Source organism: Emys orbicularis, chromosome 1, assembly GCF_028017835.1.
Source record: "Emys orbicularis isolate rEmyOrb1 chromosome 1, rEmyOrb1.hap1, whole genome shotgun sequence".
Taxonomy (NCBI): Eukaryota; Metazoa; Chordata; order Testudines; family Emydidae; genus Emys; species Emys orbicularis.
This window is the reverse complement of record NC_088683.1, coordinates 132034954-132061517: the sequence shown is the minus strand read 5'-3', so window position 1 is coordinate 132061517 and position 26564 is coordinate 132034954. Positions and strand designations below refer to the sequence as shown.

Genomic DNA, 26564 nt, shown 5'->3' with positions numbered 1-26564 from the left:
TTCACTTTCTCCACACCAGTCATGATTTCACAGACCTCTCCCTCCAGGCTTGTCGAGCCATTCAACAGAGGCTACTTCTACCAGACTACTGACTGGCCTCCATTCACACCCCTTATGTGCTCCCATTGTGGGATAGTGGACAGGAGAATCCAAATAGTGGTGGAACCTTTGTCCTCAAGCGTTACCTGTTCCATGCCAGTGGCCTCCCTGCCTGGCAACATGGGGGTAGGAAAGACATGGGACAGATGATAGACAGGCAGATAGGATCTGCACTCCCTTCATAACCCTTTCTCCCTCAAATCCTGTCCCTATGGAATACACATAGAATAGAGTTTTATCCCTGCTATAAAATTCTATGGGGTAGTTCAAGAGACCTAGAGAGAGAATTTCATTCTTGATTAAATGCCACATAACACTGCTCTACAGACAAAATGCTTCTGAAATAAATGTAGTCAAACTTTACTAATTCTGGGTCACTGAGAATGAAAATGATGCTTAAAATTGTTGATTGGCTCTAGTTTTCAAGATATGCTATTGCGTCAGTATATGCGACCCTTGACTTGGGAATGGCGGAGGATAAGTGAGTTATAAAGGGAAGGGATCTCAATTTAAACCAGAAATGACTAAAATACATCTTTGACTGGATCTATGAATAAATCTATGACTGGGTTTGGACAGTACTTGCTTTTTAGGCAAAACAATGAATGATGCAATCTGAAGCTGGTATTGCGTCATACATGATATGAATTGCATCGTGTTATTCCTAGAAGTCATGGATGATGCAATCATAACGAAGCTTACATCACTCTGCTGAACAAATTGCCCTATATCAGCTCTAGAAATCATACAGTGTCGTGCTCTCTTATTTGTCAGTGTTTGATTTTGCAAAGGGACACATTTCTGTTTAGCCAAAGTGAGCAGAGATGCCTCGTACTTGTGTGAACAGTGCAGATAACTTCTGCTATGTTTGTGGTGAAGTGACTTTTGCGTCACAAAAGCGCAGTATAACCACTATGGTTAAGAAAGCCTATCACCTTTATTTTGGCTGCAAAATTGGAGATCAGGACAAGAGGTGGGCCCCACACATATGCTGCAACACTTGTGCAACAAATCTTCACCAGTGGTTGAACAGGAAAAGGAAATCTATGCCTTTTGCAGTGCCAATGATTTGGAGAGAGCCAACAGATCATACCAGCAATTGTTACTTCTGCATGGTGCCTCCAGTTGGGAAAGGTGTGTCAAAGAAGAAAAAGTGGACTGTGCATTATCCAAATATTCCATCAGCTATACGCCCAGTACCCCACGGAGAAGGACTGCCGGTTCCTGATGCACCAGAATCATTCTCACTTGAGTCAGACGAGGAAGAGGAAGAGGATGAAACTTCTGGTCCTGAACCATCAATGTCACAGGACCCACATTTTCTCCCATCCTCCTCCTCTGAACCACACCTCATAACACAAGGTGAACTGAATGACCTTGTCAGGGATTTGGAACTACCCAAGAGTAAGGCAGAGCTGTTGGGCTCCAGACTACAGCTGTGGAATCTCATGGCAGGTGATGTTAGGGTTTCCATGTTCCGTGACCGTCAAAAGGATCTTGTCCCATTCTTCTTCATGGAAGGTGATCTTGTAGCCTGCAACAACATCGATGGTGTGATGGCAGCCCTCAACATCGTTCACGATCCAGATGAGTGGAGACTGTTAATTGATTCATCGAAGACGAGTCTTAAAGCTGTTTTACTGCATAATGGCAATGTTTTGCCATCAATTCCAGTTGGTCATGCAGTCCAGATGAAGGAAACCTATGACAACATGAAACAACTTTTGAGGTGCATAAACTATGGCCAACATCAGTGGCAGCTTTGTGGCGTTGAAGGTTGTTGCTCTCTTGCTTGGTCTGCAGACTGGATACACAAAGTACTGCTGTTTTCTCTGCGAATGGGATAGTCGTGCAAGAGATTCCCACTACATCAAGAAAGATTGGCCACTCCGACAGTCATTGGAGCCTGGGAGGAAAAGTGTTCAGCATCCACCACTTGTTGAATCAAGGAAGATTTTGTTACCACCCTTACACATCAAGCTGGGTCTGATGAAGAATTTTGTCAAGGCCATTGACAAAACACAAGCAGCTTTCAAGTACCTCCGTGGAAAATTTCCAAGGTTAAGTGAAGCTAAGATAAAGGAAGGTGTCTTTGTTGGTCCTCAGATTCGTGAACTACTTCGAGATGATGCATTTGACCATGCACTGCGTGGCAAGGAAAAGACGGCATGGAAAGCCTTCCAGTTAGTGGCAATAAATTTTCTCAGAAACAACAAGGCAGACAACTACAGGTTGTTGGTGGAAAACCTCCTCAAGGCATACAAAAGCCTTGGTTGCAACATGTCACTAAAGATACATTTTTTGCACTCTCATCTAGATTTTTTTCCACCGAACTGCAGAGCAGTGAGCGACGAGCACGGCGAGCGATTTCACCAGAACATTGCAACAATGGAGAAACCCTATCAGGGCAAATGGAGCCCATCAATGCTTGCAGACTATTGCTGGACAGTGACAAGAGATGCTCCATTTAATGAATACAAGAGACAAGCCAAGAAGCGCCGAGTAGACACTGAATAGGACTAAACTATGTACAGAATAGATTTTTGCCTTTTGTTTCATAATAAATTTTATTTATATAACCCTTTTGCTGATTTTTAAAGTGTTACATAAACAGGACAGGTGAAATATTATCATGTAAAGCAACCATAAACACATGAAAAGACCTAGGTTTACAATTTATGATTAAAACTCTACTATCTACACAATATACATAGACATAAAATGTAAAAACTTAAATATCTTAGAAACAGTAGCCAATCAGTTGTTTTAATTGTCATATTTGAATTCAGCACATCAAAATACATAATAAATAGCACATTTTATCTCTGAAGCAGACGACTTCTCAAAAATTGTAGACCAGTGTAATTTTAGAGACATTTGCAGAGAACCCTATAGATTTCTATAGGAGCCAGTTGGTTTCATTCCTCTGAAACTGTGTAGGATTTTCCCATAAGTTTGCCACTCTCAGTGCAGTGCAGGCAAACTACACAAATTCCACAGCTGGGGGACAACCCCTTCCCTGGCTAGGAAAGCTGGAATTGCCCCTCTACGCAGAGTCATCTAACCATAACTGCACCTCACCCCGCCATGCAAACAATTTGGGACTCTCATTTTATACACTGTAAATGGAGTTTCATTATATCCAAGTTCACTATTTACAATTGGGTTCCACTGTAATTAGCTTATGTCACTCCTGACTCTGTGAGGCTTCAGCAGTTACAGGCATTCCTGAAAAAGTCTTTTCAACCACAGCAACTAACTGCAGCCTTCGCGTTCAGCTCCCATTCCATGCAAGTGGGAGCTGTGCAGAGAGCCTCCGCCGGGCCCTGACCCACTTTTACAGACATGCTCAAAGAAATGGAGAGAGAGAAAATAGACAGTGATACGAGAAAGAGCTGCCTGCAGAGAAGCACAGCTTTCAGCCAGCCTGCATTTGACACGCCATCACGCGCTCAACAGCTTTCCTGTCTGCATCTCTCCTTATGGTCTATGGAGTATGTGGGAGGAAGGGGGAGGTGGGAATAGAAGAGGAAAAGAACAGCACAGAAGAGAATGTAAGGGAGAGAATCAGAGAAGGAAGAGACAATGGCAGGAGGTGGGTGGGGTGGAAGGATGCCTAACAATGGCTCCCAGAGCTCAAAGCTCAGTGCAGTAGTGTCATGCATTTTAGAATCTGTAATATTTCATAGATTCACAGACAGAAGGGATCTCTGTGATCTAGTCTGACCTCCTGCATAACACAGGCCATAGAACTTCCCTGATTTAATTCCTATTTGAAATAGAGCTTCTCTTTTAGAAAAAAAAAATCCAACCTTGATTTAAAAACATGTTACCCATTATACACAGCAGCAATGGGATATCAAGAGGTATTAGGAGGGAAAAAAATGGTGAGCTGAGGTGAGTTGTCCCCCAGAAAAAGCTTGCTGCTGAAAGTTATCTTGTTTTATGCGAAACTGAAAAGTACTAAGCAGTGTGCTGCCTTGTTGCCCCTACTGTGTAAAGTCAGTGTCTGTTCAAGGAGATGCAAGAACTCTTTCTGCACGCAGTTGGGGTTGAAAGCAGATCTCACTGGAAATCTATGGGTTTCCTCTCAGAAATTCTAGACAAATTTGAATTATACAATGTTAACATTAAAAACCTACAAACAGCATGAGCCTGCATTTTTACTGCTGCAAATGTGGTTGTTATTATTATTCATGTCAGGTGTCATGTGAATGGGGTTGCCCTAGAATGGGATGTACCTTGGTGCAATGGACTGTAAATATTGACCTCAGCCAGTATTTCAATCAATCTGTCTGTTCACCTCAAAAGAATTCAACAGTCCAGATTCCCCTCTGGGTTACAGCATTACTATCCCCACGCCAACACCCCAAAAGAATCTCACACTTTGCTGGCATCTCTTTTATTCTTCAAACCATAACCTTTCCGTGTGATATGACCTTGGTTAGAACAGGGTTTTTCAGTGCCCCAAGTGCTTATACTATTTCTGATGCTAGTTTTGGAATACAGACCAAAATGCGACTACACAAGAAATTTCTACAGACACATTTGTACCAACTGACTCAACTGGTCAAAAAACAATTTAGTTAAACTGGAGCAAAGCCCTTGAGCAGACACTCTTATTTCAGTTTCAGAGTAGTTTATATTGATTTAACATAAGCTGATTTTTTACCTACTTCGCACTTATCTACACACATACTTGCACTGGTTTAATTAAATCAGTTTAGTTAAACTGGTGCAAACTCCTGCATGGACACTCTTATTTTGGTTTAAGTGTGGCTTATTTTTGGTTCAGGTTAAACCTGTTCTAATGGACTTTAGCTAATCCAAAATAAACCACTTTTACGATGTCCACACAGCCTTTTGCACTGGTTTAACTAAATCAGACCAATGCAACTGTCTGTGTAGGTAAGCACATAAGCTAAATTGATATATGATACTCTTCAAGGTACATAAGAAGTGTCTACACAAGAGGAGCCTGCACTGATTTAAACTGGTTTCTAAACCAACTTCATTAAATAGAAGCTACTTTCTCCTGTAAACAAGGCCCAAGTCCAATTCTCTTGAAGTAGTCACTAGGCCATACTGCTCTTCTTGCATGAAAAGAACGGGGAATATGCAGAGTTAAAATATTATGGCACAACATACTTGAAGCAGGTGCATGTGAGTCATCTGCTCGCAGAACAAAGAGCAGAGGACAATCTGTACTCCTTTTCCTCTTTCCGTCCTGGTTAAGGCAAAGAACAAAGAAAACCGACTGTGTTTTGGTATGCGCTGCTTGCTAATTTTCAGTGAAGATCCACTTTCTTAAAAAAGAAAATAAACCTTCCCATGTTGTGGGAGAATTTCATTGGCCTGGGTTTAAGCAGAGTCCACATGAGTAGAACTTGGTTCTCTTAGTTTGTCACAGGAATTTTGGCTCAGGTTGAATTACCTCTGAGAAATAATCTGTTTTTTTTCCGTTAAAGCTTGTAGAATGGCTAATAGTAACCACAATTGTTCCCCCACCCAAGTGCCTGGGGGCATAGCACTGAACTCAGCTGTGGTAACTCCTGAAATAAGAAATTCTTCTTCTCAAAGCCTTGTGAAAACAGAGCTAAATATATACCGAGGGAAAAATGCCTCTGATATGGTTTCCCTCCTTAAATATAAAACTACAGCTTGCAAGCGGAAAATTGCTAGCCACCCACTATCATTAAGTCACATCCTCAACAGCTCTAGGGCCTGATCCTGACCTCATTTACACCAGTGTCATTCCATTAACTTCACTGGAATTACTTCCAATTAATACAGGTGTAACTGAAAGCAGAACTTGGCTCGAGGGACCAATTGCTTAGGGCCAGCTCTTCACTGCCTGGCACAGCTCAGGAGAGAGGAATGTGAAGGTAGTTTTAAGGGAGGATAGCCTACTGGAGAGGGCAGTGGACGGGGATGCTGGAGACCTGATTCTATCCCCAAATCTGCCCTTGGCCTGGTTGGTGATCTTGGGCGAGTCACTTCACCTCCCTGTCTTTCAGTTTCCCCATCTGTAAAATGGGGATAATGATACTGAACTCCCTTTGTAAAGTGCTTTGAGATCTACTGATGAAAAATGCTGTATAAGAGCTAGGTATTATTATTTAAGTTACATTTATGCTTCCCAGAGGTTGGGGCCATTGGGTGACAGTCCAGCCCTGAGGCACAACTTAGAGCAGCATCTGTGTTACTCTAAGTTGTGCTCTTAGTACTGTCAGATCAATTTTTCTTGCACTCTCTGTCTAAAGCATAGCTTTTCCTTTTGCATTTATACATGCAGCACTCCTGGCCTGAACTGTGAAGGATCGGGGTCATATAATAAGCTGTAAATGAAACAATGCCAGTATCACAAGGTCATGTCTAATTCTGTGTGAAAAAAATTCTCAGCACTGGAAATCTAGCAAATTAATATAGAAAAATTATAGCGTTAATGAATAAAGCAAAAGCAAAGAGAAACAATACATTCTGCAGGGAGAAAAAGTCACATTTCTCTTCGAAAAAATTCTCTCTCCAAAAAGACCCAAACAACTGCATGGCAACAGGGCACAAAACAGTGCCATACCTACTGTGTGTGACACATCTGTATTTGGTAATAGAGACAATAAAACATTACACTGGCCACAGTTCACAAGTGCACAGGTTCTTACATACAAAGTTTTCCGAAGTGGAAATTTGAGGGCATAGTCTCAAGCTCATGTAAATCAACTGAAGTCACTGGAGTTGGCGTCAATTGGAGTGATGCCAATTTAAACCAGCTACGGATCTGGCTGTGATTTCTACCCATGTAAGAACTATCACTGCCATCTTTATCTATGGGGCTGAAAGCCCAGAGAAACAACACACAGAGGACAACAGACAGAGGTCTCCATTGTGGGGAAGAAGGAGAGGATCTTATTTCCCAAAAGGCAGGGGAAGGTACACTTTAAGAAATGCTGTTTTATATTTAGGCCCTGTGGTGTATTTGTATGTACCCATTTCTCATATCCTTAAACACCAGAGGTTCCCTATTTCAAAAGCTGCCAAAAAAGAGTTATAAACATCTTGGTACCCCAAACCACCTGCCGCCCTGACCTGCTTATAACCTGCCTGTCTCCTGTGCTGCAGTCTCAAAGGCTCAGCAAGGCTACCCCTGACAAAAGACTGCCAAACTATGAACCTCAAGGCCATAATATATTGGCCCCAACTGATACTGCCTTCAGAGTTAGAAAAGCTTCAGTTCCAAAGAACAGCCCCTGCCGTGCTCAGGAGAGTGCAGGTCATTTTGTTCTCTAACTGCTACATTGTCATTGGTTTGCTGTGTTGCTGCCCAGATGGGGAAACGGCATTCTTTGTATTTGATTACAGCCTTTGAAATGCCCTTTGCACCCATTTGAAATGAGATGGGATATATAAAGAACATTTAGGCACATTACAGAGACAAAAAATAGGTCCCACTGGGCAGATGTATTTATTTATTTTGTCTGCTTTTACACGAAGATGACCGACCCAAGAGTTCAAATGAAGCTCAGAGAAGCCACACATGACACCCGCATGGTTTTATTTTTCCATTAGGACCTGCTGTGTAAAAAGACCTCATCCCCCAATGCGAGAGATATTGTACTTTGTATTTTATAGCTTTTTAAATACTTTGTGCTGCCCGGAGAGGGTTTTTTTAACCCTCTGTATGGACTCCACATTATTCTTATGTCAGCTAAATATTCTCTTACCCCTCTTTGCAGACTCTCTCAGGCCTAAACTAGGACACTTAGCGATAAGATGTTCCAGTCACAGTGGCAAACAAAGGGCCTCTATACCACATGTTTTTCAAAATAAGTCAGGTTTTTTTTTTTAGTCCTCTGTATAAATACCTTCTGGGAATCACGCAGTGACCATTTTGTCTCTCTGGTGTTTTGTGAGTTGTTCTTCCCAAATCTCTGTGCTTTTTCACCCCCATTTTCCTGCTTCCTTTCTGACTCATTCTCCTGCTTTCTAATTGCACACAAAGGGCCAGAGAATGCAGGCTGAGAGTGTCTGTATGTGTGTGCATGCAAAGGTGCCTTAAGTTCCTCTTTGCACTCCCCTGATCCTGATGCTGCTCTTGCAGGCCCAAGTCCAGCTAGAGCTATCTAAGGGCTGCTTTAATTTATGTTGTCTATACGTGGCCATGGGGGCTAACACTGCAGTTAAGGATCAGTGCAGCGCAACTGGTCACACTTTCTCCTGCCATGCTGGCAGCAGAGAAGTTGAGTGCGATAAGAGCCTCTGGATGAGTACCTTAATAGGGCAAGGACTTCACCATCCATGTCAATTCTTTCTTGGCCACCAGATGATACTGGGGTGATCTTTCCAGGGTTAGTTAAACTGGTTGTAGGACCAGATTAGGTTGATGGTGAGGTGCATACATGCACGGGAAAACCTGGCTCTAGGAATACTTTCTGATCCTTAAATGTTAGCCTCAGTTCTGCTGTTTGCTACTGCTTTGTGATGGCACCCTACAATCTTATTCCAAAAGTGAACATACTTCTTTCCCCATTTCCGTGGGCACATTTTCAAAGTGGTGACAGAGGGGATATGAGATTTTGTCATGTGGCACCCATAGAACAAGTCACTTGGGTATCTGACCTTTTATAATCCCTTGATACGCTTTGTTGCTCTTTAGATAATCTAGCTGCTCCAGTTTGTCTCAACTCCCAAATTAAGATTCCTGAACTACATTTTCATTCATTTCTTCTCCTCTTCCTGGTCCCTAGTTTCATATCTCCGATGCCTTACTCACAGAGAAATGGTGGTGTCTACACATGTCTGTGAAGGGCAGGGTGGATTGTGAGATTTTCTATCCCAATTCATATACCATTTTATGTCAACTTATGCCAGTGAATTGATGCTGAAACTGTATCACAGGCTGGGGTGCACTCCTTGGGATGAGGCTGCTGGGTGGGCTGAAGATAAATGTAGCCCATGGCTCAGAGGTTGGAAGACCTGATTGAAAGAAAAGTTTACCCTCTAGGAGGAAATGCAGGAACCAACTTCATTCCTGGCCTTCTCACTGAGAAATACTTCAAAGGGACTATTTTCTCCTTTGTGGTGAGTCCTCTGTGTCGGCAGCAATACATCAAGGCACGTAAGCATATACTGAACTTTAAACATGCAAGTAGTCCCACTGAAGTCAGTGAGATTACTCATGTGGTCAAAGTTAAGCATGTGTTTACATGCTTTGCTAGATTGGGGCCTGTATGTTGAATAGGGATCAGAGTTTCTCATGACTTCCCACTCTTCTTTATAAACCTACATTCCCCCTCCATGAAGAAAAAGTCCTGTGTTACTTTGTCTTCCTCTGGCCAGACGGGCTCCATCTACCAGTGAAGAAAGGTACATGACCAATACCAAGTTTACCCCACACCACAAACAAATCCCATTGCCTCCAGAGTGCTTCTAGTCTTTGATCCAACCAGATGTAATGGATTGGTACATGTCAGTATCAAATTATGGCCTTCCATTGACACTGTAACTGCCATGTTGAAGAATGTGACCTACACTTTCAGGTTGTAACTAGCTGCTTAGAGCTATCAAGGACAAACCCAGGGCAGCTTAGTGTAATGCCTAATTCCCAGAAGGACTAACACAAAAGAATCATCAATGGTAAGTAACTGTGTCCCAACCAAGGGGGTCTACCCCCTGTACCAAGGTTTTGCTAGAGAGAGGAGCCGGCCGGAGGGAATTGATTTTCCCAGTTTGAACTCTAGATGGCTGGAACTTCTCAGCTAACCACAGGACTAGAGTCTGCAGTTGATTAGCTGGTCACCTGACAGAGGGAACAGAAACGTTATGTAAAAGCAGGATCTGCCCCGGTCTCTCTCTCCCCCCATATCTGATCACTGCCAGAAAATGGAAGGACTGCAGGAGTGGGTCCAAGGGCTCAGACAACTGAGCACAGATTCAAGGGCGAGAGCATACAGGCTTTTCTGTGTTTCCTAAAGATCTGTAAGGATGTACCTTAGGACATGTCTGCACAGGGATAAAAAACCTGTGGCTGGCCCAGGTCAGCTGACTTGGGCTCGCAGGGCTCGGGCTCTGGAGCTGAAAAACTGCTGTGTAGACGTTCAGGCTCAGGCTGGAGCCCAAGCTCTGGGATCCTCCCACTTCACAAGGTCCTAGATCCCGGGCTCCAGCCCGAGCCTGGAAGTCCACATAGTAATAAAACAGCCCCATGAGCTGGAATCAGCTGGCCTGGGCCAGCCACGGGTTTTACTTTGCTGTGGGTATGTCTACACTACCCGCCGAATCGGCGGGCAGCGATCGATCCAGCGGGAATTGATTTATCGCGTCTAGTCTAGACGCGATAAATCGACCCCCGAGCACTCTCCCGTTGACTCCTGTACTCCAGCGCTGCGAGAGGCGCAGGCGGAGTCGATGGGGGAGCGGCAGCAGTCGACTCACCACAGTGAAGACACCACGGTAAGTCGATCTAAGTACGTCGACTTCAGCTACGATATTCACATAGCTGAAGTAGCATAACTTAGATCGATCCCCCACCCAGTGTATACCAGGGCTGTGTAGACATACCCTTACAGGCCCTGATCTAGAAACTGATTTGATGCTGCCCAGTCCCAGCTGGCTTGGAAGCACAAAGGTTGAGTCCAATTAGAACAGACTTGTGATCCATGAGGGTGACTCAGACAGGTCTGTAACACTCTCCATCATTCTGGGAAGTCTGAGCATAAAACTTTACCATGTGATTTGTAATCTCGCATGACAACCAGATAGTTGCATTGTTATCCGTGCCCCACCTCTACCCACAACAGGATTTAATCTTACTCAACAAGTTTAAAACACTGCACTTGCTACCTCTAAATGTACAAAAATTAGCTTTTGTTTAGTCTGATGTTTGGGTTTGGGAAACAGACTTCCTTCTGAATTGACTATGAGCTTTTATAAATGTAAACAGAGAAACTGACTCATTCCCTGATCCTCTTTGACACTGTAAGTCTTTGGTTTGGTTTCACCTAGATTTTAAACCGCAAAGCCAGGCAACAATTGGCAAACAACAATTTTTGTCACTAGCTTCCTGCTGTATGATTATAAGTGAGAGATTTATATGAATAAACATCCAGGGATGAATACATCCCCATGTAATTATTGATTTAGATCAGTGGAGTAGCACAGGGGATAAATTTGGCCTTTTACTGTAAATAAAAAAACCCAGTGCTTATTATCCTGTTAATGTTTCCTGCTGGTGGACAAGGGAGGGGTGCAATAAACTTCCCTGCAGCACTGTTCCTGGCAGATCATTCCATCACCGCCTCTGAACTTTCTAATATACGATGTTATCCAGCTCCTATTGCAGTCAATGGAAGTCTTGCCACTGACTTCAATGGGAGCAGGATCTTAGGATCCTAGCAGTGGCTAATATTGGTGAAAAAACTGAAAACCAGTGTTTAACATTGTCTGAAAAAAAGTGAGGGGTGTTTCATAATCTGGGAGCACCAGCTTTGTTTAAAAGCCTTGTTTGCTTAAAGGGTGCTCTCAGTGACCCAGCTTAATTTTTATTTTTTGCCAGGTCTGGGACCTCCCTGACTTTAAGCCCTGCTGATATAATGTACCTAGACAACTGTGCAATATGGTACTGGGGAAAAAATACCTGCTCTTGATCCAGCAGAGGTCTTGAAGCATTACCCATAACAGAGTAATATATGGAGATATACCTATCTCATAGAACTGGAAGGGACCTTGAAAGGTCATGGAGTTGAGTCCAGCCCCCTGCCTTCACAGCAGGACCAAGTACTGTCCTTGACAGATTCTTTTTGTTATTTTTTTGGCCCCAGATCCCTAAATGGCCCCCTCAAGGATTGAACTCACAATGCTGGGTTTAGCAGGCCAATGCTCAAACCACTGAGCTATTCCCCCTCCACCCCATTGGTTGTTAAATTATGCAGCCCTTAAAATACAATCAGCCACAGTAGTTGATTCAATGACATCAAACAGAAGTGAAAAAGTATTTCCTTTCGTTTGTTCTAAATCCATCCGTATATAAAAATTTACTAACCACAATGTCTCAATTGCCCCAGTTTTTAAGAAGTGACACCTTTCCCTCTTAACACACGCATCCTGTTGTGATTTTTTTCTTTCATCAAATGTTCACAAACATTACTTCCAACATACACATTCTTTGAATATTTTTCAAACTAGGTGCTGCTTTTCTTTCTGGATATCTTATTTTTCTTCTGACAGTTTCCCTGGTTTCATTTATTTGTATTAGGGCTGTCGATTAATTGCAGTTAACTCACGCGATTAACTAAAAAAATTAATCGCAATTAAAAAATTAATCATGATTAATCGCAGTTTTAATCACAATATTAAACAATAGAATACCAATTTAAATTTATTAAATATTTTTGGATGTTTTTCTACATTTTCAAATATATTGATTTCAATTACAACACAGAATACAAAATATACAGTGCTCACTTTATATTATTACTTTTTATTACAAATATTTGCACTGTAAAAATGATAAACAAAAGAAACAGTATTTTTCAATTCACCTCATACGAGTACTGTAGTGCAATCTCTTTATTGTGAAACTGCAACATACAAATGTAGATTTTTTTTGTTACATAACTGCACTCAAAAACAAAACCATGCAAAACTTTAGAGCCTGCAACTCCACTCAGTCCTACTTCTTGTTCAGCCAAGTGTTCTTAAAATGAACATGTGCTGAGTCATCATCCGAGATTGCTATAACATGACATATATGGCAGAATACGTGTATAACAGAGCCAGAAATATACAAATCTGTCTGTCAGGGTTCCCTCCCCACTCTGAACTCTGGGTTACAGATGTGGGGACCCGCATGAAAGACCCCCTAAGCTTATTTCTACCAGCTTAGGTTAAAAACTTTCCCAAGGCACAAATCCTTTCCTTGTCCTTGGACTGTATTGCTGCCACCACCAAGTGATTTAGAAAAAGGACCACTTGGAGTTCCTATTTCCCCAAAATATCCCACCCAAGCCCCTTCACCCCCTTTCCCGGGGAGGCTTGAGAATAATATACTAACCAATAGGTTAACAAAGTGAGCACAGAACAAACCCTTTGGTTTTTAGGACACTAAAAATCAATCAGATTCTTAAAGGAAGACCTTTATTATAAAGAAAAAAGTAAAAGAAGCACCTCTGTAAAATCAGGATGGAAGGTAATTTTACAGGGTGATAAAAAGATTTAAAAACACAGAGGATTCCCCTCTAGGCTCAACTTCAAAGTTACAAAAACAGGAATAAACCTCCCTCTTAGCATAGGGAAAATTCACAGGCTAAAACAAAAGATAATCTAACACATTTCCTTGCCTTTACTTACAATTTCTGTAATTTTAGATGTATCATTTCAAGGTATCTTTTCAAGAGATGGGTTACCTGCTTGGTCTCTCTCTCTCTCTCTATCTATCCAGAGGGAACAAACAAAGAGAGCACAAACAAAACCTCCCCACCCCAGATTTGAAAGTATCTTCTTTTCCCATTGGTCCTTCTGGTCAGGTGCCAACTATGTTAATTGAACTGATTAACCCCTTACAGGTAAAATGATTCTGTACCTCTGACTGTACCTCTGGTCAGGAGGGATTTTATGTTACTGCATACATAAAGGTTGTTACCCTTCCCTTTATATTTATGACACTCTCCCAGTCACAAATTTAATTAACGCATTATTTTTTTAACAAGCATCATCAGCATGGAAGCATGTCCTCTGGAATGGTGGCCGAAGCATGAAGGGGCCTACGAATGTTTAGCATATCTGGCACGTAAATATCTTGCAATGCCGGCTACAACAGTGCCATGCGAACACCTGTTCGCACTTTCAGGTGACATTGTGAAGAAGAAGCAGGCAGCATTATCTCCTGCAAATGTAAACAAACTTGTTTGTCTGAGCGATTGGCTGAACAAGAAATAGGACTTAGTGGACTTGTAGGCTCTAAAGTTTTACATTGTTTTATTTTTGAATGCAGTTTTTTTTTGTACAATTCTACATTTGTAAGTTCAACTTTCATGATAAAGAGATTGCACTACAGTACTTGTATTAGGTGAACTGAAAAATACAATTTCCTTTGCTTTTTACAGTGCAAATATTTGTAAATAAAGTGAGCACTGTACATTTTGTATTCTGTGTTATAATTTAAATCAATATCTTTGAAAATGTAGAAAAACATCCAAAATATTTAAATGATATTCTATTATTGGTTAATTGTGCGATTAATCACATGGTTAATTTTTTTAATTGCTTGACAGCCCTAATTTGTATCTATGTAATTTTCTACTTATCCCCAATTTCTGGACAAAGGACTTGATAAATATTTAAAGAAAACACCAGTACCTAGACTCTTACATCTGTGACTAGCAAGCAATTTTGACAGAATTTGTTGACATGATCAAATCTGTACTAAGCATTATGATGAAACCACCAATCTCCAGAAATACGAGTGCATCAGCCCATAGCACCCCTCGAAAGTTGTGTTACTGCCACAAATATGAACCTGATACCAAAACTTTATGCATTTAGGTTCAATTTTCAAAAGTGGCCTCTACTTTTGGGTCCCTTAATTTTTGCTTTGCACAGTTTGAATCTCCACGAACTCCACTTTCAGCAATGTTGAGAACTATGGTTCCACGGCTTCACCTGGACTAGTGGATGCTCAGCTCCTCTAAAATCCAGGGTCGAGATGTCTCAAACTGGGCACCCAAAAATCAGTGGCCACTTTTGAAAATGTTGTCAATACAGCATAGAAAGAGATTTTTAAAATATAACCAAAACTCTTTACCTGGAGTATTAGCAGCATCTGAATAATTGAAGGTGGAACCCTGGCTCTGGAACGCGACAGGGCATCTTCTAATTTAATATTGAGGGTGATAATGTTCCGAAAATGCAGGAGAGCCAGCTGACGAACCGAGGGCTCCTTCCCCTATGAACAGAATCACCACAATGAGGATGATGAGCCATTTAAAAATAACTGTCAGAATCCCAAGTATAAGTGCTTTTCTTAAATCTTTACGAGTAGTAGGAATGGTAAATTCAATGCAAATTCAAAGGAAATATTTGGGATGGTCAAAAAACAAACCAATTTGTAGATCCATAATCTTTGTGTGGACTCACACGATACTTTTGTATGACTTGTCTATCATTGCCATGGACTGGATTATTTAGTCTGTAATCCACAAATCAGTACAAGACTCTCTTTAAGAGGGAGCAGGGCCAGTGTGCTAGAGCCTTATCGGCACACTCCAGTTTGGTCAATTAATTGGGTTTACAAGAGGGTACTTCTTGGTATTAGGGGAGGAGAGACCTGGTGAGTCAGGGCATGGGTCAGTCAGGGGAATGATAGGAGGTGAGAGCTGCCAGAGCCAGGAGACTTTATGTGGTGCCTGGGAGAAGGCTGAAGGCAGGAGAGCAGCAAGACGGGTTTGCTGACTGGTGTCCCCAAGCCAGAGCACCGGGGCTGGAGAGGGCTGAAGGTCAAAGAGCAGCAGAGGCAGTTGCCTGCTGGCTCTAAACCAGACCGTCAGAGCCGAGGGCCAAAGAAGGCTGAAGGCAGAGGAGCTACAGGGGAGCTTACCCGCTGACTTCTGCAAAGCCAGAGAGCTGGACCCGGAGGAACATTGAGGGGGCAGAGGGAATGAGGGATGCTCCCAGGAGAGAGGCTGCGGGGGTTCCCTCAGGGAAGAGCTGGGTTGCACTTCAGCTAGAAGGGCTGGGGTGACTGTCCAGGGTCAGAGGGACAGACAAGGACTGTCAGAGAATCCAGGCGTGGCCAAAGGACAGTGGGGGAAACTGAGGCAAAAGTTGTTGCAGCACGACATCCAGCCAGGAAGAAGTGTGTTAGTGGTAACTTTGCCACATCTGGATACACATGTAATCGGGGATCCTTCCTGAATTTACACCCTGTAAGAATATTTTGGAACCCTAAATATAGTAGTATAAAGTTTTAAGAGTATTTTAACAAGGGCAACGTTTGAATTTCTGTTTATTTCCCCTGATTTGGGTGCCGGGTGGGAATTCACACTTTGTCTAGGTTTGGGACTTCCCAGCCCTGCCCACCGGTGGCTCCCCCTCTCTTTAAAATTCAGGGAACCCTCAGTACAGTGGCAGAGCTAATGGAGAGGGGGCGACCAGACCCCTGGTAGCCTTTAGGTTTGTGTGTGGCACCTTTTCAAGCCAATAGGTATAACTGCAGGTGGGTACCACCAAAGGTCCTTTGTCCCCCTGGTTCCGCCACTGCTCAAAACCTGCCTGTACTACTATCTCAGCGTACAAAGCAGAAGCAGAGCTGATGCTTCACATCATGATTTCGTGCAACTACTTTTTCTCCAGGGAAGACCGCATCTCACTAAAGACAGCTCCTGCCCAAAGAACGTGTTTCTAGCAGCAATAGCAGCCTCTGGCTTTGTCTGTACTAGGGATTACAGGGGGCTACCCATTTCCTTGTCTACACTAGGGTTTGCACTATTGTAGTTAGTTCAGTTGGTGACATAAGGGCTCATCCCTAGGACATACAAGTCCTCAGATACACATTCAGATTCCTCTGAAAATCCCAGTCACAAGTCCCATAGAAAGAGAATGGGACTTGTGTTCCTAACTCACCTAGGGGCAGATTTTCAAAGAAAGTTAGGCACCTAAAGATGTAAGTAGGTGCCTAGTGGGATTATCAAAAGCACCTAAGTGAGTTTGGTGCCTAACTTCCATTGATTTGAGAGGGACATAGGCAACTAATTTACCTAGCAGCTTTTGAAAATCCCACTAGGTGCCAAAATACTTTTGAAAATTCCACCCAATATTCTGATTTGTTGGTGATTGTACTGGTTTAAATGGCTACACATGGCACAAGTCAGTGGACAATGTGGCCCTGTATGCTTTACATGCTTTAAGAATTTTTTCAGCTGTTTCCTTTACTTGCAGAAACAACATATTTATAAAGTTTCAACTTTTCCATAGAACTAGGATTTTGTGCCTGCAAGTGCAAATGATCATACTGACAGCATTTAGATACCCAATTAACAGATTTATCAATTAATTGTAGATGCAAAGTTAACCCTGCAAAATAGGAGGATGTTTCTGAAAACCAGGTCCTTTTTCCCACAAGGAGGTCAAGTGCCTTAAGCATGTTTAAAATGATTTCAGGTAAAATTCTCTGCTGGTGTGAATTAGTGCAACTCCACTCACTTCAATGAATCTGAGCCAATTTACACCAGCAAAGAAGTACACCAATAACAAAACTGGAAGTGTCTGAAAATGACAGAGTACAAAATTTTCCACTGACATTTTTAACACTATACCAAATGCAGGCACTACAGATATATCCATGCACGAGGCCTAGCTGGAAATGTACATGCTGAAGTCAACACAGCTGTGCTTGCTTCACTGATTGCCCATCTTCATTTTACTATTCATATCCTTTTGCTCTAGTGTGAGCTGACATAAGGACTAAACATCCTCACTGCATGCAGTTCCTCTTTTCAAAGATCCCCCTTCATGTTTTTCACATGAGTACTTCACCATTCATGCAAATGACTTGACTCTATAGAACAGCTGCACTAACAGATTGGTCCCTCTGGAATAGTGTGACAGTTGTGACAATTTGTTGATCAACCCGTCAAACGGCCTTTTCTGGATTCTAAAGTAACAAAGTAATATTTCACCTGCACAGGATAGAAAATAGCCTGAAGCATGGGCAGGACGTCACTGAAAAAGAAATCCCAGGTTTCAGCTAAGGTATCCAGCAGCTTCTGTCCTGTAAAAACATAAGCGCTTCACTAACTTGTTTTATGTTGTGAACAGTTAGTCAGTGGCATTAGCTGAGCAACACAGGAAATGATGTAATATACTAGTTCCTGCAGAACAAAGGGGAATCACTGACAGTTATTTTAGAAGTATCTCCCCCGCCTGTACATAGTATCAGTCAGTATTTGTGTCTTTTGGATCACACAATTAAACGCGCTTACTAAATTGAGGGACTTCCGGCACAAAGCTTAGTCAGAGAGCTCCTGTACAGAATATAACAAAGCCAGACTGCCCCCGCCTCCTGCAGTAAAACTCCCTGGAGGGAACATGGGGTATTAAATCTCTGAAGATCCCCACATGGAGATTCCACCACATTGTTCCACCCCTACCTCAGCAAAGAATAAGCTGCAGGGACGGTTTGAAAATTCCAGGATCAGTAGGAAGCAGTGCAATGCTGTCCATGTGGTCATGCTGTGTCCCAGCCCGGAGCCCCCTCTTGCATCCCAAACCCCTCATCCACACCCCCAGCCAGAGCCCTCACCCCTTCCCGCAACCCAATCCCCTGCCCCAGCCTGGTGAAAATGAGGGAGTGAGCGAGGGTGGGGGAAAGCGAACGAGGGAGGGGGATGGAGTGAGAGGGGGCTGGGTCTAGGAGAAGGGGCAGGGGCAGAGGCAGGGCAAGGGTATTCGGTTTTCTGCTATTAGAAAGTTGGCAACCCTAATCCTGTTGGGAATGTATCTTTACCTTAGCTCATCTCTTATATTTTGTGGGCAGTCTGCTCAGCACTGTCTACTTTGCAAAGCAATGAATTTCAATGCAGCAACAACAGTGACTCAGAACAGCTGCTCCTCTATCCGCACAGTAAACTGCATTTTCCCAGACAGGCCTTTTACTGTGGGATGTGGAAGAATGCTTAGAATCAATTGGTGATTAGCATATTTCACACAAAAGAATTTGACTTTCATGTCCTCTGAGAACGTTTGTTTTACTGTCAAGCAAAGGCCTTTGGATTTCCTACAGTATTTGCAGGGATAAAGGAAACTCAGCTCATGTAAACATAGGCCTGATGTGGTCATTCTTGTATGAAACAGACACATAATATTTTCCATGGGCCCACAATATTTTTACACCACACACATTTTAATGACCTGTTTTAAGTAAACTATATATGGCATTAAATCAAATTAGCAATCTAGCCTAAGAGTTTGTTGACATTTTACACATGCAAGGTTTCTGAGTTTCATTTCAGTTACAGGAGAAGCAAGCTGCATTTCAATGTTTGTTTCTCAGTTTTGCATCTTAAATATTATTGATATCTATATATCTAATCTATCAACTTTTTAAAAAATTACCTGTACAGTGTGATTTTAAAAATTGACTGGTTTCTCCTTTTGATTTACCAATTTGAGACTGAAAAATCTGATTTATAATTTGCAAGAAAGCTGTGAAAACCTTGAAATCCTTACAGTCCAGTTGTCTGTGATTTTGTAGGTGTTATGTTAAATAATTAAAGCACTCTATGTTCGGCTCTAGAGGAGTTTGAGGAATGTATGTCAAATACGTTTTCTGTTTGCTGTGGTCAGGGGAATTGTCTTTTCATTAACAGATTTGGGTTCAATAACAGTCTTGATCCAATCAAATAAGCAGACAGCAATGAAAGATCACATTTAAAATTCAGAGATAGCTGTAAGTAATGCCAATGGCTTTCTCTAGGAAACTGATCAAATGGTGTATTTAGACTAAGAGGCGTTTTGACATTGTGGTGCAGTTGAAAGAAAACTGCATTTCTTTAAAACTGTCTTGGACTCCAAAAGGTTCTCAGATGTTTTATTTTATAATCTATATTCAGAAATTACTTCACCCGCCAATGAAATATAGCTTCCTCTGGGTGACACAGACAATTTAAAAATCACCTCTAACTGCTGCACAACAGCATAGGCCATGGAATGAAGAATATTGTATTCAGGTAAAATAGCAGCTGGAGGCTAGGTAAGCAGAATGTATTTGACCATACTATAATTCTGCCAGTGAATTTGTGCTAGCAATTTTAAGAGGTATTTTTTTCTTTCTGCATTCATGTAGACTCATTAAAAGACTGATTTGACAACATCTCTTTTGCAGATCTCTAGTGAATGCAAGTGAGAGAAACTAGAGTGTCTGTGTGGAGAGATAGGGCGAGATTCTACTCCTAGTTACACTGATGTAAATCTGGAGTAATTCCAGTGGACAACTGTCTTCAATGGAGATACTCGAGATTTATACTGGTGTATAGGAGAGCAGAATCTGGCCAATACTCTGAATTTTTGTTCCTTCTCTTTGCATTTATTTACTTAATACTTGGACTGATTCTTTCAAATATAAAAGAAATGTCATTAATAGTTGCCTCAGTTAGGTGACATTTATAACCACTTTAACTGCAGACAGACAGACAAATGGAGCCATGACAACACAACGGCACAGCTTCTGACCTCATTTATACCAATGTAAACCCAGAGTAACTCTACTAAAGACAACAGAATTACTCAGGATATACCCAGGTGTAAGTGAGATCAGAGTGTGTTCCCATGACTTTTCAGCTAATTGGGATTGCAGGGTTTACATTGTCATTTAATAAAACATTGTATTCTGTTTTCCACATCTATTTAATCTTAAACAAGTTATAACTGAATGAAAACGTAAACATCCAAACAGGAGGTTTGGTTAGTTGATGTGCTAGGCAAACATTTCTCCTTGGTGGAAGCCAATAGGAACATGAAACTGTAAGTGACAATGGAACAACCTGCTGTTATGGGACCCGATCCAAAGCCCATTGAAGTCAGTGAAAGGAATCTCATTGATTTCAGTGTGCTTTAGATCCAGCCCATTGAACAGCTGCAGCATTGCTGAAGTTTGAGTTACCTTCATAAAACCGGATCTTGTCCCTCAGTATTACCATGCCTTTTGTAAGCAGCTGATTCTGTAAATAAAATACACACACCTTTTATTTCTACAACTCCATATTTCTTTGAAGCCATTGTAGATTTTTTTTTTAAACAAGAAAGCTGTTTTAATGGCTGCTGTTCATTAATGAAGTTTTACTTCTATGTCCATCTTCTTGTTTAAAGCTACTAGGACACTTGTAAAATGATGATGATAATCATATTCTTAGCTCTTCCAGTGTATAGCAACTTCCATCTGGGGATATTAAAGCTTTTTACAAACATTAGCATAGGCCATACATTTAATCAGCAAGGCAGGTAGTAAATTGTATTTTAACAGTAAGATCATGTATAATTATTAATAAATGGCTTCCTGATTAATTATAGCACAAGAGACTTGAGGAATCCCACAGAATTTTCACCTAAATTAAATATTTGGACCCTATTGAGAAGGATCCGTTTAATAAAAATCTGTATTATGCTGAGATTTATAATATTAGATGTGGGCTTTCACTATAAAATGAAATATTAAAACCAAATCTCATCGGTCAATAAATGCTCATAACAGGACCTGATCCAAAACCACTGAAGTCAATAGGAGTCTTTCCATAGACTTTAGAGGGCTTCGAATCAGGATAATGAATCACGGCAGAATACTGGAACAAATAGTATTTATAGGAATCCCACTGTCACAGTTAAGGGCAAATATTGTCCCTTCTGTAGCCATGATCTGAACCCTTCCTTTATAAGTGACCCCAATAAAGTTCCTTAATAGTGTCCTTAAAATACATGTGGTACAAAGACCTCTGGTCAAATATTTCAATATCTGACCTGATATGAAATTTCAACCAATGTGACATTGATGGAAGGGGAACAAATCCTATTTTTATCATTAACTTTAAGGTAATAGAAAGGTAAAGGTGTGACGGTGTACCCCATAAGGCTTCATGGGAATATGCTTATGAATGTATATATGATATAACTGGAATATGTTTTATGCTACATATGCCATGTAACATATCGATGTAAAGGTTATGATCTACTAAATACAGTCCTCCTATTTGTATGCATGTATCATTTTTGTACTTGAAGTTAGGAATATTGGCTGTATACTTGCTTGATTTCTAAGTAGCCTTTGTAAAGCATTTGGTCAGCTTCTTGAGAAAGGAATGTGCAAATTAAGTGCCCAATCACGAAGCACTTAAGGGACAATGGATCTTGGGAGGCTCCAATCCACATAAGAAGGCTAAATGAGGACGTTCAAGGGAGCAGGTAAGCAATGGCTGCTGCCTGTAAAAACTGAGTCATGCATGGACATGTGACTTGCCCACGTGACTCCAAAACTCCATCTTGGAGCTGGACTTTTCATAGGAGAGAGGAGGGGGCCTCCACCCACAAGAGAAAGTCTATTTAAGCCTGTGGGAGACCCCTCCATTTTGTCTTCAGCTGGCTCAAGAGATAGCCTCTCCAGCCCCAAGGATACCTGAAAGAAACTGGAACAAAGGACAGTAACTCTAGGGGATGTGAGTTATTGCTGGACCCAGACTAGAAGGAGACTAGTCTGTAAAAGGAAGCTTACTGGGTGAGGTTTTAATCTGTATTCAGTTTTCTTAGACATAGACTCACATGTTCTATTTTATTTTGCTTGGTAATTCACTTTGTTCTGTCTGCTATTACTTGGAACAACTTAAATCCTACTTTCTGTATTTAATAAAATCACTTTTTGCTTATTAATTAACCCAGAGTATGTATTAATACGGGGGGGGGGGGGAGGGCGCAAAGAGCTGTGCATATCTCTCAATCAGTGTTATTGAGGGCGAACAATTTATGAGTTTACCCTGCATAAGCTTTATACACAGTAAAACGGATTTATTTGGGGTTTGGACCCCATTAGGAGTTGGACATCTGAGTGTTAAAGACAGGAACACTTCTTAAATTGCTTTCAGTTAAGTCTGCAACTTTGGGGCACGTGGTTCAGACCCTGGGTCTGTGTTGAAGCAGACTGGCGTGTCTGGCTCAACAAGACAGGGTGCTGGAGTCCCAAGCTGGATGGGAAAGCAGGGGCAGAAGTAGTCTTGGCACATCAGTTGGCAGTTCCCAAGGGGATTTCTGTGATCCAACCCATCACAAAAGGATTTGCCTACTGCTTGTTCAGCCAAACAATTTTACTCAGCAGCACTGACAAATGTAAGAAGCTAAATGAAAAACGAAAACCCCACAAACCTGCAGGTATTCAGTAAAAAAGGATCCCAGCTCAGTTTTCAGTAGTTGCCTGTATTAGGGAATAGAGAATAAAAAAAGAATTTTTACAATCAACAAATTGTACCCAATGTGCATTGTGTATAAGAAAGGAAGATTGCTGATCTTACGAAGTGTTTTAAGTTGCATCTTTCCTTCTAAAAATGTTTAACCAGAAGCATATTAAACAGGGATAACACACTATAATAAACCCTTAAACCAACATCTCTAAATGCTCAGAAATATTTATTGTAGGAGATTTAGACCTGTTAATGACTATAGTTATGGTACAAATACACAAGTGATTTTCTTAACTAAAAGAAGAGAGGCTGAATTCTGCCTTCAGCTGCATTGGTATAAATTTGGTATCACACCACTGAAGTCACTTGAGTTACTTTGTATTTACGCCTAATTAACTGAGACCAGAATTTCACTTCACTTGCACTTCAGAAGTGGAAGAATATGAAAAATCTTAGCATTCTATGCTGGTATGTGGCTCTGAGCAATCTGGCGGATTTCGAAATGATGTAATTCCAAAGGAATGAGAGTTTGGCTTGCTTTAATGAGGTGCGGTCTGAGTTTTTAGAGCTCTGGACTGCAGGTTTGGGCCCTAAGTGACTTTAATAACAGAGTTGTGCCAAGTGTTCATAAAGAAACCTGAAACCCCAGTGAAACTCTCTGGGTTTTGTGACAAGTTTGACACTAAGCCAAGTGTCATGAACATCCAGAATGAATCTGGGCCAGTTAAATTAAAACTCCAAGTTTCACACGGCTTCAGTGCAAAATCAGGTTAAAATGCAGCATATCACTCCTTCAAATGAGAGCCTCTAAGCCAAACTGTGGGAGTGCAAACCTACACAAAATACAATTCCCATAAACCACCGTCAAACGAAACAACTGAATCCCACCAGCTCTAATGCCAGAACCAATGTATTCAAGGTGAAATTCGCCCCTGTGTAGAGAACCAGCACAAGGCCTATGCAGCAAAGTCTCACTTGATGCACGTTGGGTGCTGAACAATTTTGAGAATCTAGTCACAGCTGTGGTTGCTGAACACTTGAAAATCTGGCCCCATCTGACCACTGAAGGAACTCAGTACAACTGTATGTGAAATTTGGTTAAAGACCCACCTCAATTAAATATTTTGGTCCCTACTGTGGTTGTATAAGACAAGTTTCACTATATATGAATGCAGACACTTTGTTGTGTGTGGTCCCCTTTCCCTTCCCTTTGTTCCCTTCTTCTGGCCTTGAAAAATAATTATTAATATTTTTTTTTTAAAAAAAGCCCTATTTCTGAAGCCCAGTAGACCATTCCCCTCTATATGCCCCTCTTCCGCCCTATCCTCCTCCCCAAAACCCCCCACAGGAGATGGAAACTTACTTGTGGAACACCACAAGATTCAGCACGTTCTCCCCTGCAGTGTACAGCAACAGCTGCCATTACGAGAAGGAGCATGTCAACATCTAGCATGGGGCCATGTGTATTACTTCTTTATTTTGATAAGAATATGCCCATCATGACCCTGGTGCACTCTGTGCAGACATGTTAGGAACGCATGAAATTAAAAAATGAAAACAAGGAGTGGGATTTTCAAGGGAGCCCAACCGGACAAAATTCAGCATGAAAAGAACTCTCCCCTAGAAACTCAACCGACTCAGACACACTCCTTCAGATAACAGTCTAGCATCGAAATGGTCAAAGCCAGCTAAGGGATTTAGTCATGCAACTCCCATTACAATTAATGGGAATGGTATGTTCAAATCCCCTAGTCGGCTTTCAAAAGCTCAACCTAGGTGAGTAGATAAACCTTGAATAGTGCTCTGAAGGTCAACAGACCCAGGATTTGTTGGATGAACATGGGAAGTGAATCCTGCAGCTGAGGACCCTCTACTGAGCACCCTCTGCCTACAACACCTTGACCTTCAAATCTAGGGGTTGTTCACAAAAATCTCAGTTCATCTCAACTGTTGAAATGGTGCATAGTGCCAGATTCTGCCTCCTGGTGAGTAGCTTACTTACCAAGCAGGCCCATTGATTTCAATGGGACATGTCATGGAATAAGGCACAACTCAGTATAAGTAAGGTTGGCTGAATCTAGTCTATAATGAAAGGGCAGTAAATTTCCACAGAGATTTTATTTCTCATATGAAAGAGACACCGCCACTCCAGACCTCGCTCCGCAATATAACCTTGGTATCACAGCTCAGAAAAAGAATATTGGAGGACATTGTTATATGGCAATCTCTTGCTTTATTTCCACTTTCCCTTCAAGTTATTGGCTCTTAAAACTCCAGTCCCAATTTCCTTGTTGACTCTATTAGGTGGTTTGTAAATAGCTAATACATAGATGGCTTCATACCGTCATTAGATGTGATGGCTAATTACTGGAGTTCCAAATGTTGATTATAAAATGGCATTCTCTTGATTATAAAACTAACCCTAAGCTCTGATGAACTAAAATCTTGGTACTTAGTAGTTCAAATGAGAAAGAAATAAAGCTAAAAAGTACACAACCTGCATTTACATGAGCAGTGAAATGCAGCATACCAAGCAGCATTATGGATGTATTAGCATCTCTGCTTACAGGGTAGAGGCAGAACTGACAGCACTGGGTGCTTTCTCCCCTTTGAATCTCTAACAATACGGATCCTTTATTGCTGACTTCAATTATCAACGAAATGCTGAGGTCATTGAGAAGCGTTAGAACATCAGTGTTTGATGTCCTCAGTACCTATGCTTACTAATAAGTGATCCAAAGCAGAACCGAACCCAACCAAATTGTTTGCAAAAATATATTTCTTTTCTTTAACAAAATATGTTGTAGCAATCCATCAGGCCATGGGCAATGGCCAGTACTGAATAGCTATGTCTGACTACACATACTTCTGTGATGGAGTCCAGGTAAAAATGCTGGTTAAATTAAAATGAGGTTTCTGATCAGCTATGAGAACTGATTTTTAAACAGTTCTCATTTTACCAAGAGCCATTTTCCACTCGTGAGGCTTGTATCTTTTTGGCTCTAAATCTACTCTGTCTGTTTAAAGACTTTACAAATTAAGATGCTAATATAAACTCACATAAAATACACTTTTATATCTTCATGTTGCTTCTTCTTTGGTTGACTTTGAAATTAATTCCTAAATGCTACTCAGAATCTAGTTCTTTATTATAGTTGACCTTTACTTTATTAGCTATTAAATTATGAAAGACGTGAAGAAAGAGATTCTTTTATCAGGTACAAAATTTTTCAACAACTGAGGAAATGCTGTTGAAATTTGCCTTGCTTGTATCCAATTAGCATCCTGAAGCTCAGAGGGGAGGCAGCTATAAATATACATCATCTTTAATACTGGATATCCTGCTTCCTCACCGTTTCCTCTTCCTTCTATTTCTTCCTTAATTTTTGAGGAGTGTAAATAATAACATCTAACTAAAGGAATGGGGAAAGAGAACTCCCGCAGGTCTCCACTGTATGGTTATTAATATCACACAGTCACAGATAAAAAAAGAGTTAAGCAGAGAGATTCTATATATAGGTTTTTGTTAAAAATTCT

At 41.3% G+C, this 26564-nt stretch overlaps 1 protein-coding gene across 3 annotated transcripts in view; it reads right to left on the bottom strand.

Annotated features, from left to right (window-relative positions):
• Positions 1-26564, bottom strand: part of ARHGAP8 (Rho GTPase activating protein 8) — a 349789-nt gene that overhangs the window by 278615 nt on the left and 44610 nt on the right. For 2 of the 3 annotated variants that reach the window (XM_065403254.1, XM_065403246.1), the window contains 4 exons: positions 22993-23041; positions 20750-20807; positions 17769-17860; positions 14897-15037 (listed from right to left, as the gene is read on the bottom strand). In XM_065403254.1, coding sequence (XP_065259326.1) covers positions 14897-15037; positions 17769-17860; positions 20750-20807; positions 22993-23041 — 340 coding nt within the window. The remainder of the gene's footprint in view (positions 1-14896; positions 15038-17768; positions 17861-20749; positions 20808-22992; positions 23042-26564) is intronic. The other variant, XM_065403237.1, reaches the window with a different exon arrangement.